The following is a 17,970-nucleotide window of genomic DNA, read 5'->3' on the forward strand; positions in this document are numbered from 1 at the left end:
GCCAGGCGGTAGAGCCAGGAGAAGGGAAGTGAAGTGGGATCGGTCCCGAACACACACACACACACACACACACACACACACACACACACACACACACACACACACACACACACACACACACACACACACACACACACACACACACACACACACACACACACACACACACACACACACACACACACACACACACACACACACACACACACTCTCACACACACACACACACACACACACACACACACACACACACACACACACACACACACACACACACACACACACACACACACACACACACACACACACACACACACACACACACACACACACACACACACACACACACCTCACTGTCATGACTATATCACAGAGAGAGACACCTCTGATGGGCAGATGTTTATATCAGGGTGTTTGGCATCACCAGCCTCTCCTATATTGAAGTATGGGTAGAGTTTCTCAGTGAAGGTGTGTTCATGAGTGCAGATGTGAGTCATGTCTTCACGGTCGTAGAAGGACAGCTTCCCCACGTTATAGTCCAGCTGTACTCTGATCCTCTGGAGGCTCCTCTTCACTGTGAGGATCTGATCCGGACCATTATAGTACGTACCTCTCCTATAACATAGAGCCCAGATACCATGTTGTGGTGATGCCACTAGCCCCTCTCTCTTGTTGTCAAATGACTCTTTAGCTACACCTATAGACCAGAGAGGATGGTCTCCCACCTCCACCTCCCAGCTGTGTTTCCCTGAGCTGAAGCTCTCAGAACCCAGAACAATGTTATACTTAATGTTCCTCTCTGGGTTGTCAGGGAGCTGCTGCTCTGTGTCTGTGTCTCTCACACTGGTCAGATCATCAGATATAGAGAACCAGGGTGGTGCAGTGTTTGGGTCCAGAGTGACAAGAGTGAACTTGACCCTCTCCTTCATCTTCTCCCAGACTCTGAAGGCCAGGTTGCCCAGGTGTTTGGCCTCGTCTATCAGCGCTCCTGAGACCAGCTGTGGACGAGGCAGGTTGCACTGAGCTCTGGAAGAACATTCAAGAGTCAGTCCTGCTGTGGGCTTAGCTTCAGAGCCGCAGAGAAGAGAGAGATATTGATTTCCATAAAAATAACTGTATTCCATCTCTTCTCCATCATGTTTCTAATACAATCATTTCCACTCAATCAATAAATACACAATACACAATAAATTGTATTAAATAAATAAAAAAAATTATAGTGGTGAGTGTCTATGTATTGTGACTGTATGTTTGTCTTTCAACCACTGCACAAATGTAGTTCCCAAACGAAAATAAAGTAATTTAAAGTTGAAGTTGAAGTCAGTCCCCGTTTGAAGATAAAAAAAAATTTAAATAAAAGATTTCCAGTTCCAGTGTCCATTTTGCATGTATAACCCGTTATTATCTCATTAATTAGAATGTTAGAATGCATTTTAGAATGATGATCAGTGTGACGTACTCCTGATAAAGTATAGTAATATGGTTTATTTGTATTGGGAGAGTTACAGACACATTAGCTGGTTGAACAACATCTATATGTGTGGTAATAATGCAGATGTTGAGTGTATTTCTGTGAAAATGCGTGTGGTGCACGCCTCTGAATCCAACCGGAGCGGAAAAAGAACTTCGCTTCCGGCCCGCGAGTCGCGCACCCACCCACGGCCGTGGTGAACAGCGACGCCCGTTAACCCTTTCACTGCCACACGACAGAAGGTTAACCCTTTACTATCACACAACCGACGGTCGCCGGGTTAACCGGCTGTTTTGTGGCAGTGAAAGGGTTAACCTTCTGTGTATTGTCGCAGTGAAAGGGTTAACCGTTTTGGTAGTGCAGCGGTGAAAGGGTTAACATGGGGGCAGTCATGGAAAGAGAGTCAGAGAGAAAGGAGAGAGAGAGAAAGGAGAGAAAGATAGAAAGAAAGAGAAATTGAGAAAAAGAGAGATAAAAAGAGATAGAGATGAGAGAGAGAAAGAGAGCGACAAAAAGAGAGAGAAATCACTTACCTTTTCAGTGTGGTCTTGTAGTTCTATGGAGGTAAAGACAGATCAAGTTAAACACGACACTGTAAAAACTGAGCGTCATCTGGTCACTTTTAAACTATCAGCTAATTGTATTCAACTAAAACTGTGTAAAATGCAATTCATAAATGGTTCAAATGCATTGAATTCAGCTCAATTCTATTTCAAACGGCACATAGTCTTTTTTATTATGTATAGGTTACTAATACTTATTTAATAAATATGAATGAACCCCAATCCCAGTTTTTACAGTGTACTAAACATCCTCAGCATCATTCCCTATGAACTGAAGAGAGACCAGTCCTGACCTGCAGGAAGGAGACGTGTTCAGCGTTCAGCTCCTGCTCTATGGCTCTGATTGTGTCTGAAAGGGTTGACATCTCTCTGTCCAGCCCCTCAATCTTCTCCTTCATCGTCTGGCTCTTCTGCTCCTCTTCCTCCTTCAGTGCAGCTACCCTGGCCTCCTCTTCCTCGTGGAGAAACTGGTGAAGCTTCTTAAACTCCTTCTTAATCTGCTTCTCTGTGTGCAGGGCCTGGACCTGGAGATTATAAGATAAGATAAGATATTCCTTTATTGATCCCCTTGGGGAAATTCAGGCATCATAGCAGGATGGGGGGGGGGGGCAAGGGCATAATTTAGTTTTCAATGGTGGAGGGGACACATTTGTGGAGCGTGGTCAGTGGCTGTAAGGTCGTAGATTAAAAAATAAATAAAAATCAGTTGTGCAAGTAAATTTTGGTGAGATGTTTCTATATACAATTCACTTATGACAAGTCATAACACTGCACGAGTCTCGGAACGTGAGAGAGAGAGAGAGAGAGAGAGAGAGAGAGAGAGAGAGAGAGAGAGAGAGAGAGAGAAAGAGAGATCGTGCTATTTATTATCTACAATGTATAAAACAAGAGGCTTTTAAATACAACAAGGTCATAGACAGATATTTCACAGAGACCAAGCAATGCTGTTGCATTTCATGGCAATCACACAGACCATCGTTCAGTTTCACACCAAACTTTCAGGGGAGGGGTGCTATGTATTTGAGCACAGGTAGTAAAAACAACACAAGCAGTGTAAACAAATAAGTTTAAGGAAATAAGTAGGGATGCTCGATATTGGCTTTTTTTACCGATACCGATATACCGATATCAACCGATACCGATATATGCAGGGTTTCCCCCCCAAAAAACGGAATAATTTCAGGTAATCAACATTACATATCTCTTGTTGTGGAACTAACACAACATTATGCATACTTTTGACAATAAATTAAATCTGAATTTGTTCTTACTTGCTTGCCTGGGTAAATAAAGGTTATAGAAATGTAAAAAAAAAAATAACGATACTGATATTTTCCGATATCACATTTTAATCGGCCGACATCCCTAGAAGTAAGTCAATATAATTTACTATCTAACTAACTATACAGCATTCACAGTGTCACATAAGGTGCAGTATGCATAAGGTAGTGTTATAATTTACTATCTAACTAACTGAAATATACAGTAGGGGGGTTAAAAATCATGTCTCTCCCACAATGGACTACAAATGTACAATAGGGCACTTATTTTTACTGTGTGTAGGTTGAGTGCAGCTGCAACCTTACAGTAAATCATTTATCATTAATACAGAATATTTGTACCTTTATGTGTTCTGCTGTGCGGACGCATGTTTGTTTGATTTCTTTAAAGGCCTGTAGCTTGTCACGTAAGGTCTTCAGTGGAGCCTGGAGCTGCTTCTGCAATGGAATTCATTCATTCATTCATGATGTATTTCACTTGAAAGATGCAGGTCTGAGGACTCTGTGCTGCAGCACCGGTCAACTCACGGACTGGAGTACGTTTGCCACCCAGGCCACCCTGGACTCCCACACTGACACTGACTCCCACACTGACATTGACTCCCACACTGACATTGACTCCCACACTGACATTGACTCCAACACTGACATTGACTCCCACACTGACATTGACTCCCACACTGACATTGACTCCCACACTGACATTGACTCCCACACTGACATTGACTCCCACACTGACATTGACTCCCATAATGACATTGACTCTCACACTGACATGGACTCTCACACTGACATTGACTCCCACACTGACATTGACTCTCACACTGACATTGACTCCCACACTGACATTGACTCCCACACTGACATTGACTCCCACACTGACACTGACTCCCACACTGACATTGACTCCCACACTGACATTGACTCTCATAATGACATTGACTCCCACACTGACATTGACTCTCACACTGACATTGACTCCCACACTGACATTGACTCCCACACCTCCTACGTTGTGGACAAAAATAAATCAACTCCAACATCAGTGTCTGAATCTAATCCCATCTAATTGTTCTGATTGTCTAATGTTTCTGTATTCATTAACAATGTGACAACAATGTTTACTCTGTGTATTTATTGAGTATAATTAAAGATTGAATAAATTAATATAATAATGATTTTGCCATACCTTGTGATCCTCCGAAGCTTCCTCTATGAGGCAGCAGTTGTGTCTCTTGCGTTTTCTGGAGGACGGACACACCACACAGATGAGCTGGAGTCTGTGCAGACTGCAGAGCACCTCAGAACCTGCTGGAGCTCCCTGGCTTCTCTCCCTGAAGGCCTCACACAGGTTCTTCAAAGCCAAGATACGAGGAGGATTTAAAATTGAAGAGACTTCCTTACAAAGTGGACAGTTCTTGTCTTCTCTGTCTCTCCAGTATTGTTGCAGACAGGCTTTACAGAAGCTGTGGCTACACAACAAGAGGACAGGATCTGTGTAGATGTCACGGCACACAGGACAAGACAGATCCTCTTCACAATGAGACAAAGCCATTTTGTCTCTCAGTAACACTCCCTCCTCTGGAAAGCTCCCTGAAGTTTACTTTAACTTTTGTTATAAACTTACTTAGATTCAGTCAGCAGCTGGTTGAAGTCACTGTTTGATCACTAGTTATGAGGGCTGACGTTCCATTCTACTGGTTAAAGTTGCTTACTCGTGAGTAGTATGTGCGTTGATAAAGACAAATAATGTCCACAGCCGCTCCAGTGTAAAACAAAGACATCAAAATGGTTTATTTCTCTTCCACAGCGAAGTCTTTCTTTACAGAAGCGGTCCCAAAGCTTTTTTCCTAAATATTCACGTTACTACTACAAGGTCCAGTCTCCAAATCACCGCCTATGCTGTTTAGTCTATCGGTTCAGTACTGCTCAGCACTGTTTCAAGATGCACATGACCTGGCAGAGAGAATTGCTGAATATATATAGATACACAAACGTTCTAGAATGTTCGGTCATGACATCATATGATGACATCACCAATGTTCTAGAACATTCGGCTATGAAACTTCACCAATGTTCTAGAATGTTCTATTATGACATCCTACTGTGACATCACAAATGTTCTAGAATGTTCTATTATGACAAATAAGACGGTTCAATGACTTTATCTAAATCCAATCAACATTCCTAATGCCGTTTCAATGTAAGGATATAAAAATAAACATAAACATTCATATATAATATACCATAACCTAAATATATAGCTTTGGCTCCTCTACACTAGTCCTTCCTGTGTTTGTCTAAAGCTAGTCCTACTCCTTCAGTACGAGCTGTGGGTTTTATCTGGAGCAGGCGGGTGTCGGTCGATGAGGAGTGTAGAAACACTGATGTTTATCACCTGTATATCAAAGGTTATAATCCTAGTTATGTCATTACTGGCAAAGCGTCTTGCTTCGCCTATTGGACTATGCTCGCGCCTGTGGGCGTTCGTTGAGAGAACTTTTCATGCACCTACCATTCACCTAGCCACGCCCACCTCTCTAGTATATAACCAGGTGAAGTGGTCACGCCCACCTCTCTAGTATATAACCAGGTGAAGTGACCTCACCTCTCTAGTATATAACCAGGTGTAGTGACCTCACCTCTCTAGTATATAACCAGGTGTAGTGACCTCACCTCTCTAGTATATAACCAGGTGTAGTGACCTCACCTCTCTAGTATATAACCAGGTGAAGTGACCTCACCTCTCTAGTATATAACCAGGTGAAGTGACCTCACCTCTCTAGTATATAACCAGGTGTAGTGACCTCACCTCTCTAGTATATAACCAGGTATAGTGACCTCACCTCTCTAGTATATAACCAGGTGTAGTGACCTCACCTCTCTAGTATATAACCAGGTGTAGTGACCTCACCTCTCTAGTATATAACCAGGTGTAGTGACCTCACCTCTCTAGTATATAACCAGGTAAAGTGACCTCACCTCTCTAGTATATAACCAGGTGAAGTGACCTCACCTCTCTAGTATATAACCAGGTGAAGTGACCTCACCTCTCTAGTATATAACCAGGTGAAGTGACCTCACCTCTCTAGTATATAACCAGGTGTAGTGACCTCACCTCTCTAGTATATAACCAGGGCCCTCATGCATCAACGTGGACTTTGAACTTGACCTACTTCCACACGTAAGCACGGAATGTAGAACTAGCGTACGCACAGGGAAGTCGGCATTCATCACACGTGCGTACGCAGGCTCTATGGTCCTCCGTGTTGATGAATACCACTTTGTTCTACCGTCAATGCTCGTGCATGATTATCCATATATGGTCATGAAAATGAGGAAACACCCCCCATGGGATGTGAAATAATGGACCGACCCGAGCGGGACTCCGAGAAACTCCACGGAGAATTCACTGCTGTCGAACCAAGAAGACACTATCGCGTATTGTGGGATAAATAAAAGGCGGATTTGTAAACGGTGATGTCAGATATCAACGGCTCCCTAAGACCATTGCTGCAATTCTGCCTGGACAGCTCAAAATACTAATAAAGACCGTTCGTTGACCACTGTTTGGCGTTCGTTGTGTGTCATTATAACCGTGCTTGTAATATGAATGCCTTTATTAGTTGTGTTCGATTGGCTATGATTTTTAGATGCATCTATTTTGTTGTCGGCTAATAAAGACCGCGCTGGAATATGACTGCCTTTTCCCGTGTTGTTTGATTAATACCCCATGGATTAAAGTTCTCCTCAATTTTATTCCAAATCGCGATGGATCTCCCGTCAATTTTCGACCTGCTGCATATGATTTCTAGAGGCATACTACAATCTATTTTGATGTCAGTATTGGGTAGCCTATATAAACAATATAATACGAGAGCATATACAAGAACAATGAATCTCACTGCATGTATGATAGCCTGCCTTTCAATACATGAACTTGAATCCCATCATATACATAGTCTGTCCACTATAGTGTCATTGCAATGCGTTTTCTATTCTTTCTTATACAGTAAAAAGGGGGAAGAACACTATATTAATATGACTTGTATTCTGCTTACAGCTTCGAAGTTCCACTTGTTTCGTTTAACGTAAAGCCTTTTAAATATAATCAAAACGTTCCCGTGTTTCTGCGGTCTGCGCAGAATAATAACGAGTTGAGCTTTATGATTTATGATGAATTGAAAATGGGGGACCCTGATGTAAACAAGACGAAAGTTGGTCTGCATCCCCAATTAACAATTGTATGTACTGAGCTGTACTGTACTGTACCCATTCTGCAATCTGTTAATAAACTTTTCAATCAATCAATCAATCAAGCTACGCGGAGCGCAGTCAGTCAGTAGCCTACTTATATATTCCGATAACGCTATATAAACCATGCTGCATTCATTCTGAGAGAAAGATCTATTATTCCAAATGCTATTTATAGGGTTTTGACCATAATTACACTACTGTTGCTATTTTACAATGAACTATAATGAACTACGGTTCGTACAGAACGTGCCAGTGTTATTATGCACAGAAGCTCATTTCCTTGTTGTAATAATATATTCTACCACTGGGCGCTAGGTACGCCAGGTCTGAAAAGTGCGTAGATGTACGCACAAAGTCAAGTTCAAGTTGAAGTTGATGAATCCCACTCTTTGCTTAGAAATGATCGTACGCACAGGGTAAGCACAGATCTGTGCGTAGAACACGTTGATGCATGAGGGCCCAGGTGTAGTGACCTCACCTCTCTAGTATATAACCAGGTGTAGTGACCTCACCCCTATACTATATAACCAGGTGTAGTGACCTCACCTCTCTAGTATATAACCAGGTGTAGTGACCTCACCTCTCTAGTATATAACCAGGTGTAGTGACCTCACCCCTCTACTATATAACCAGGTATAGTGACCTCACCTCTCTAGTATATAACCAGGTGTAGTGACCTCACCTCTCTAGTATATAACCAGGTGTAGTGACCTCACCTCTCTAGTATATAACCAGGTGTAGTGACCTCACCTCTCTAGTATATAACCAGGTGAAGTGACATCACCTCTCTAGTATATAACCAGGTGTAGTGACCTCACCTCTCTAGTATATAACCAGGTGAAGTGACATCACCTCTCTAGTATATAACCAGGTGAAGTGACCTCACCTCTCTAGTATATAACCAGGTGTAGTGAAGGTGAAGTGACCTCACCTCTCTAGTATATAACCAGGTGTAGTGACCTCACCTCTCTAGTATATAACCAGGTGAAGTGACCTCACCTCTCTAGTATATAACCAGGTGTAGTGACCTCACCTCTCTAGTATATAACAGGTGTAGTGACCTCACCTCTCTAGTATATAACCAGGTGTAGTGACCTCACCTCTCTAGTATATAACCAGGTGTAGTGACCTCACCTCTCTAGTATATAACCAGGTGTAGTGACCTCACCTCTCTAGTATATAACCAGGTGTAGTGACCTCACCTCTCTAGTATATAACCAGCTGTAGTGACCTCACCTCTCTAGTATATAACCAGGTGTAGTGACCTCACCTCTCTAGTATATAACCAGGTGTAGTGACCTCACCTCTCTAGTATATAACCAGGTGTAGTGACCTCACCTCTCTAGTATATAACCAGGTGTAGTGACCTCACCTCTCTAGTATATAACCAGGTGTAGTGACCTCACCGTCTACAATATGCCATATCTACTGCCATATCTGCATTCCATTTGTAGGCCGACCTTGAGGGTTATCTCTCTCTCTCTGTCGAGGGACTCCTACGTTTTGATATATAGGACAGACTCTCGAGACGGGGGTAGTGAAAGGTTAACCTTCTGTAGTGTGGTAGTGAAAGGTTAACCGTCTGTAGTGTGGTAGTGAAAGGGTTAACCGTCTGTAGTGTGGTAGTGAAAGGTTAACCTTCTGTAGTATTGTAGTGAAAGGGTTAACCTTCTGTGTTGTGGTAGTGAAAGGGTTAACCGTCTGTGGTGTGGTAGTGAAAGGTTAACCTTCTGTAGTGTGGTAGTGAAAGGGTTAACCTTCTGTAGTGTGGTAGTGAAAGGGTTAACCGTCTGTAGTGTGGTAGTGAAAGGTTAACCTTCTGTAGTGTGGTAGTGAAAGGGTTAACCTTCTGTAGTGTGGTAGTGAAAGGTTAACCTTCTGTAGTGTGGTAGTGAAAGGTTAACCTTCTGTAGTGTGGTAGTGAAAGGTTAACCTTCTGTAGTGTGGTGGTGAAAGGGTTAACCTTCTGTAGTGTGGTAGTGAAATGGTTAACCTTCTGTAGTGTGGTAGTGAAAGGGTTAACCTTCTGTAGTGTGGTAGTGAAAGGGACACAGTAGATACACAAGGTAGATTGAGAACAGCCGTGATTACTGTCATTTATTAGAGCTCAACACGTCAAACGACTTATGCAAATGTAGTGTATATCATCTCATGTTCATTTACTGTCCTGTATGGTTGTACTGTATATCATCTATGTTATGTATGGTTGCTTCTTGTTTGTTGTTGTTTTCTGTCAGGTGTTGCAAAAAAAAGAGCTCTTTGAGCTCAAGCGTCTTACCTGGTGAAATAAAGGTTAAGTACATAAATAAATAATCTCAAAATGACTTTATCATGTCTACTTGCAACCTGTGCAAAGAAGGTTACAGTTTTTGTAGAAAAGATAATGACGCCGTAGATTTGGAGGAAATATAAATACCATCCATTGTGACTAGGGATGTCCGATATTATCGGCCTACCAATATTATCGGCCAATATCGGCATTAAAATGTGATATCGGAAAATATCGGTATCGGTTTTAATTTTTTTAACATTTCTTTAACAACCTTTATTTACCCAGGCAAGCAAGTAAGAACAAATTCTGATTTTATTTATTGTCAAAAGTATGCATAATGTTGTGTTAATTCCACTACAAGAGATATGTAATGTTAATTACCTGAAATTATAAAAAAGAAAATTGGGGGGGAAACCCTGCATATATCGGTTGATATCGGTTGATATCGGTAAATCGGAAATTAAGAGTTGGACAATATCGGTATATCGGTATCGGTAAAAAAGCCAATATCGAGCATCCCTAATTGTGACCTATTTAATTTACACCATGTGCACTTGTTCCGTTTCACACAAGGCATTAGATTAGACTGCCATGTGTTCCATTGACCTAGAAGACAACTCTACAACCTCCACCCAGCCTACTTGTGGCAGCCCACATGTATGTCATCAGGGCACGTGCTCTTTTTAAATGTATTCTTTACAGTATATTTAACCCTTTCACTACCACACTACAGATGGTTAACTCTCACCTGCATATAACCCATATAACTCTGTATGATAGCATGTACAATAATGTTGCATATTCCATATATTTATATATATATATATGTATTCTTACCGTGTATATATATATATATCCACATCTCTCTGTACGTACCTGCATATTATCCTTCTATATACCTACTTACTGTAAACACCTGCATATAACCCATAACTCTGATAGCATGTACAATAATGCTGTATATACCATATATTTATATATACTGTATATATATACAGTATCAAACTCGTTCGAATGATCGGCTTGTGCTCAGGGTGCCTCGAGTTCGGTCTGAGCTTGGAAAGTCTGCCTTCTCCTACGATGCTCCGTACACATGGAATACCCTGCAAAAGACTCTAAAGCTCGGAACATTCCCGTCGTTCATGGAGTTTAAAGGCATTGCACTTGACCTATGTACTGAATCATGTAATTGTTTTTAATCCATCATTGTAGTAATTGTAATTCATTGTAATTATTAACTGTTATGATGTTTGTGTCCTTTGTTAACTCGTCATCTGTAAATGAGGGAAACCTCAGTGCTTTCACGAGTATAAGTAAAGGTTTGAAATGAAAATATATATAAATATACACATCTGTCTGTACATACCTGCATATAATCATTTTTTTCATATTTGTAGATTCTATATCTATATCTGTACATAATATCCCTTACATACTCTTACTAGTTTCACTGCTGGCCAGTGTGATTTACTACCATAGTGTCTTTATACCTGTATCACTGTACATATTAATACTATAATTATGTACATACATCTAAAATACATCTAATACATACTACTCATTTATATATTTTATACCCAGTTTAATCACCTGTACATCATAATATTAGTATTGCACTGTTACATTTGCACTCAAACTGATACTTATTTTCATTGTACTGTACTTGTGCTGTATAATGACAATATATTTGAATCTAATCTAATTTAATATTGTCAAGTCAAGTCAAGAGTTTTATTTGTCACGGCGTACAAGTATACAATGAAATGCGGGGGATCTTGTTATGGTGTGTGCTGTATAAACAGTAACACTATATGTCCAAGTTTACTTCCTGAAAGTGTCACACCTTCTAAACTTCCCCCGGACTTTCCAACAACATTCTGGTTCTGAGGGGGTTGTTCTGCTCTGCATGGGGAACGAGGGATAATTGAACAACGCTCGTTAATCGCTGCTATTGTGAAGTGCTCTGCCATTGTCCCTGTGGGCATTATTCTCATACCGTCTCCATTCAGCCCCGTGAATCACAGACGGGCCTGTCCCTTCAACTCCCTTGTTCTGTATTATGACGTTTGACATTGTGGTTATTTAATTTAATTGTCATGATTAAATTGTTCCTTCTCCCTGCAGCTCTGGGTGCTTTAGCTACACCATGTGTAAAAACAAAGTTTGGTAAAAAAAAAAAAAACAATAAAAAAATAAAAACTTGAACATTTCATTCCGACATTTTAGATGTTGATTGTAATTGTTTCCTTTTGATTTCCTTTGATCAAACTTATTTGTCTGGTGTTCGACTATTGAGGTCAGTCACGTCTGAACTGAACCTGTTTGTCCGATGTGGTTGTGTAATAATAATAATAATAATAATAATAATAATAATAATAATAATAATAATAATAATAATATAATATAATAATAATAATAATAATAATAATAATAATAATAATAATAATAATAATAATAATAATAATAATAATAATAATAATAATAATAATAATACATTAATTGTATATAGCGCCTTACATTAGGCATCTCAAAGCACTTTACATACATGGCATTATAGCATACGGACAAACACAGTACATGGACTTTCACAATGACGACATAGTGGGGATAATACAGAGAGAGGGAGACAACTTAGAGACAAGACAGAGAGAACATTTAAAAAATATATATAAAATTAATAATACTAAAATATAGGTGTGTACAGATGTGAAAATGTAAGTGATGCAGGGGTTGGGGGTAGGTGTAGTCTTTTGCACACAGGTCTCTCTTGGAAAAGAGATCCTGATCTCAATGGGTGGTTGAATAAAGGACAATAATAATATTATTATTATTATTATTATGCAGTATTTTAAATTGTATGTTTATTATAAGATATGCCGTGGTTTATGGTTACATAATAGTAGTTATACAGTAGACACCCAGTCACAGCCAAGGTGTACAATATGAGCCATAAATCATACATCAATCATTAATTTCAAAGCATCAACACAATTACGCACACATTCACATTATTTCGAGCACTTCCCTTTATTAATAATAATAATAGCTTCGTTTAATATAGCGCCTTTCAAAAGACCCAAGGTCGCTTTACATAGGGGGGGGGAAATAACAAAAGTAACAACATAGTGGACAGACACAACATACAAAGTGAGAAATTAGGGGTTAAAGGCCAAGTTGAAGAGGTGGGAGTTTGAGCAGTTTTGTGAATGAGTCCAGAGTTGGGGCGTTGCAGAGTTCTGCAGGGAGGGAGTTTGATTGATTGAATTGATTGATTGATTGATTGATTGATTGATTGATTGATTGAACATTTTGGGGGAAACTGTACATTGGAGGGGGTTGAGTTTGGACATTTACAGGGGCCAGTTTCGAATTGCAGTCTCCCGTATAGGTGCTCTTTGAGAGTTCCAGAGGGTGGGAGGGAGCTGAGCTGCCACACTGAACGCTCTGTCCCCAAAGGTCCGCATTTATACGGATTTATTGATGAATATATTTATGAATAACAACAATAGCATGCTATCTAACAACCTCTATACCTCCTTCTTGGCGGCTGTTCCTCTTTCTCACCGCCACCGGGGAAAGAAAGGAGTGTGGGGGAATTTCTGCAGTGGTGACATCGCTGTGACGGTGTGGTTTGAGAAAAAAAAACCCGGTCACCTGTTCTGTGGGGGTGTGTATATATACCCTGGGGCTGCCTGCAGGGATGAACAGCTCTCTCCACACTCTCTCTCTACAACAGCTTCACCTGGAGCCGGCAGCACAGACAGACCCCCAGGCCAGCTCAAAACTATACCGCCAAGTCCACCACCACAGAACAAGAAGAAGACATGATGGCCCTGCTGGTGACGAGAGCTCCCACGATGATGGCCCTCATGCTCCTGGTCGTCGGCCTGTCCGCCACACACACGTCTGCAGGTGAGGACTGAGGAGGGGCGGGGCGGGTCTGCGCATGACGGGTGCGGGGGGTGAATGGATAAGTTTTACTTGGGCAACATAATCAACCACTTAGACGCAGTATTATTGACGGTATAGATTTTTATTACCATTTGTATCTCTCTCGCTCTCCTTCTCTCTCTCTCTCTCTCTCTCTCTCTCTCTCTCTCTCTCTCTCTCTCTCTCTCTCTCTTTCTTTCTCTCTCTCTTTCTCTCTCTTTCTCTCTCCCCCCTATCTCTCTCTCTCTCTCTTTCTCTCTCCCCCCTATCTCCCTCTCTCTCTCTCTCTCCCCCCCTATCTCTCTCTCACTCGCTATTTCTCTCTCCCCCTCCTATCTCCATATCTCTCTCTCTCTCATATCTCTCTCTCTCTCCCTCTCTCTCTCTCTCTCTCTCTCTCTCTCGCACCTTCCTCCTGGAATATCTGAATAATAAAATGTCCTCCGTTGACCCCCGCAGCACCGAGGTCTAAGAAGGGATGCTGCAGAAGTTACAGCGAGGGCCGGATTCCATTTGACCTGATCCAAGGCTACTCCCTCCAGACTGACAAGGAGCTGTGTCCCATCAACTCCATCATGTGAGTATATCATACCCAGTGTAACGGTTGTGACATCGTCACCTTAAACTTTCGATGCCCAGAGGGAGTTTCGAACCCGTGGTCTCCCCCACGCCGCGGGCAACAGCACAGACCGTTATACCAAGAGGTGAACTCACTGCTTTGCAACGTGTCTATCTGTCTTTTGAGGATGAGAGTGAGTTTAACTCCATAGCACCGCTACTCACCCCCCCCAGCCCTTCGTGACTGCACTTCGCGGTGCCGTCCGTTACATATATACTTCCCCCATGGCCGGTATACAAAGAATGGATTGCATGCCGCGGTGGTGATTGATTGAATGAAAACTTTATTTAACAGATTGCAGAATGGGTACAATACAGTACGGCTCAATACACACAATTGTTAAGGGGATGCAGACCAGAGAAAGACTTTCGTCTTGTTTACATCAGGGTCCCCCATTTTCAATTCATAATGAAAGGGTGCAATGGTGGATCTAGCCATGGTGTTCCCCAGTATGTATACCCAGTGTCCCCCAGTATGTATACCCAGTGTCCCCCAGTATGTATACCCAGTGTCCCCCAGTATATATACCCAGTGTTCCCCAGTATATATACCCAGTGTCCCCCAGTATGTATACCCAGTGTCCCCCAGTATATATACCCAGTGTTCCCCAGTATATATACCCAGTGTTCCCCAGTATGTATACCCAGTGTCCCCCAGTATGTATACCCAGTGTCCCCCAGTATTATACCCAGTGTCCCCCAGTATATATACCCAGTGTCCCCCAGTATATATACCCAGTGTCCCCCAGTATGTATACCCAGTGTTCCCCAGTATATATACCCAGTGTCCCCCAGTATATATACCCAGTGTCCCCCAGTATATATACCCAGTGTCCCCCAGTATATATACCCAGTGTCCCCCAGTATATATACCCAGTGTCCCCCAGTATGTATACCCAGTGTCCCCCAGTATATATACCCAGTGTCCCCCAGTATGTATAGAACGGTGCTATAGGCTACCTTACTTCAAGCACAGAAGTTACAATGCATTAATGACAATGCTTAATGACAATGGGGGGGGGGGGGGGGGGGGTAAATGTAAAAAAAAAAATTGTAAAGCGCTTTGGATAAAACCGCTATATAAATGCACCATTCACAATACAATGTTATTGTGTTTCTTTACAGTTTCCACACCAAAAAGGGCAAAGCGTGCACAGATCCCACGCTGAGGTGGGTGATGAACCACATCAACCGTTTAAGGTGAGATTCCCAACCAGATAAACTATTTAACACACACACACACACACTAAAATAAGATTAATTTACATAATTGTATATATAGATATTAGGGATGCTCGATATTGGCTTTTTTACCGATACCGATATACCGATATTGTCCAACTCTTAATTTCCGATACCGATATCAACCGATATATGCAGGGTTTCCCCCCCAAAAAATTGAATAATTTCAGGTAATTAACATTACATAAAATCAGAATTTGTTCTTACTTGCTTGCCTGGTTAAATAAAGGTTATGGAAATGTAAAAAAAAAAAAAAAAAAAAAACATTTTAATGCCGATATCGGCCGATAATATCGGACATCCCTAATAGATATAGATATAGATCAAATATATATATAAAGAGAGAGAGAGAGAGATACTGTGATCAAGTGATCAAATTTGTAAAGGATTATAGGTAATAATAATAAATGAAAGGAAACTGACAATTTTACAAACCCAATGGTATAAGATTGTGTTGCTACATGTTTGATAATTATGGTATGTATATTTTTATTTTGTCTTATTTAATTAGATTTTTTCCTTCAATTATTCTCTACATTATTATTATTGTGTTATGGTATGTCTTGTTATATGTTATGTGAAATAAAAAAGATTTGATCACAAAAAAATGTATACAAATATGTATATATATTTGCTTTTGGCTGGATTAATTATTGATATCCTAAATCCACATTTCAGGAATGCTGCACAAAAGGTCCATGACAAGACCTCCAAGGCCTAGTGATAACTCCTGCAGTGACTGACATCATCGTCCACCCCTTCCATCTGGGATAAAAAAAAAAAAAATCCCAATTTGTTCTTGTATTTTGTTAAACAAAAATACTGTTCATACTGTATAAAAGAAAAATGTGTTTTGCTATGCAACAATAAGGATATGAGCTCAGTTGTAAGAGCGGTAAATAATGTTGGCATTTCTTTTTACTGTTATATATTAATAGTCCTTGTTTGTATATTTTGTTACATTGCTACAATAAATGTTTTCCTTAAAATAAAAGACCTGAATTGGTTGGATTTTTGTGGGCTTTTAATGAGATATAGACGAGTGACATCACACTAAAGACATTCCCCTGTCATGCTGAAAAACAAACACGTTCAAGTTCAAGTTTGTTTTTATTTGTCACATATAAGGTACATGTACTTTACAGTGAAATGCTTGGTTCTGTATGAGCCCCTGAGAATGTGCTTCATACAGTAAAAAAGTAGTAAAAGAGGAATAACACTATACAATATAAATGGTAAATGGCTGCTTTTTTATATAGCGCTTTTATCCAAAGCGCTTTACAATTTGTTCCTCACATTTTACCCCGTTCACTCACACATTCACTCACTGACGGCGGAGGCGACCATGCAAGGTGCCAGCCAACCTGCTCATCGGGAGCAATTGGGGGTTAAGTGTCTTGCTCAAGGACACATCGACACGCTGCCCGGGAGGAGTGGGAATCGAACAGGGAACCTCCGGATTGCCAGACGACTGCTCTACCTACTCCCGAGCCACTGTCGCCCCAATATACAAGCTAAAGTACAACCTAAGTACAATCTACAGTGAGTAAAAATGCAGACAATGAGATACAAAAACGTTAAGGCAAGGTGCAAATGCAAAATGCGGTATGAATGTAGTGCAAATAAATATAATGTAGTGTTAAAGTGTCTAAAGTGAGTGTTAATGTGAGTGTTTGTTTAAAGTGAGTGTGTGCATGTGGATGTGTGTGCAATGTGTGTGTAGATGCAGGGACGTGGACAGGACTTTAGAGGGGCAGGTGCTCAAAGGCTGAAAAGGGCACTACACTTGTGTGTATATATTAACCGAGCGCGCATAGCGCGCAAGCGCGATTTTTAAGGGCCCTTTTCGGGCGGGGGGCCCCCTTTTTATGCTTTTTGGGGGGTTTTGGTGATCAAATATTGAATATTGAACTATAATAATCAGTGCAGGAGCTCACTTATCCTTGAAAGACACTTTTATCACTGACTTAAAAGGCCCATACATCTCCATAAATGTTCAAGGGGGAGGGAATAAGTGCTTTCCCTACAGACCCCAAGAAGTGCTGTATATTCTGTATTGTTTAATATAAAAGCATTTTTTATTCCAATCCCGATTTGTATTTGAGATTCCCAAATCCCATCGGACTTGACTTCTTCGTGTCCCTCAGTGAGTGTAATACCAGCATTCAACTGTATGCACCACAGCGGTTTCTATCATCATCATCATCACCCACGCTATGCATAAAATATATAGGTCCGCGGAGAGGAGGCCGTGCAAACTGCAATGGAATATGGGGCATCTCTCTCTCTTTACCTGATATTTAGATTCTATCCTGACATTTTTCAGTTGGAAGGGCA

At 41.0% G+C, this 17,970-nt stretch overlaps 2 protein-coding genes across 2 annotated transcripts; one reads left to right on the forward strand and one right to left on the reverse strand.

Annotated features, from left to right (window-relative positions):
* Nucleotides 1–362: 362 nt before the first annotated feature.
* On the reverse strand, nucleotides 363–10,725 carry LOC311227622 (E3 ubiquitin-protein ligase TRIM35-like; the record flags this gene model as incomplete). The annotated part of the gene is made up of 6 exons (XM_084313344.1): nucleotides 363–1,026; nucleotides 2,005–2,027; nucleotides 2,328–2,558; nucleotides 3,657–3,752; nucleotides 4,504–4,668; nucleotides 10,720–10,725. The coding sequence occupies 6 exons, from the start codon at nucleotides 10,723–10,725 to the stop codon at nucleotides 363–365; spliced, it is 1,185 nt and encodes a 394-aa protein (XP_084169470.1).
* Nucleotides 10,726–13,566: 2,841 nt separating this feature from the next.
* On the forward strand, nucleotides 13,567–16,621 carry ccl20a.3 (chemokine (C-C motif) ligand 20a, duplicate 3). Its single transcript, XM_084312452.1, has 4 exons — nucleotides 13,567–13,755; nucleotides 14,233–14,350; nucleotides 15,517–15,591; nucleotides 16,312–16,621. The coding sequence occupies exons 1-4, from the start codon at nucleotides 13,668–13,670 to the stop codon at nucleotides 16,352–16,354; spliced, it is 324 nt and encodes a 107-aa protein (XP_084168578.1). The 5' UTR covers nucleotides 13,567–13,667; the 3' UTR covers nucleotides 16,355–16,621.
* The last annotated feature ends 1,349 nt before the right edge of the window (nucleotides 16,622–17,970 follow it).

The sequence above is a fragment of the Notolepis coatsorum genome (genome assembly GCF_963971535.1).
Source record: "Notolepis coatsorum genome assembly, chromosome: 4".
In the NCBI taxonomy this organism is placed as follows: Eukaryota; Metazoa; Chordata; class Actinopteri; order Aulopiformes; family Paralepididae; genus Notolepis; species Notolepis coatsorum.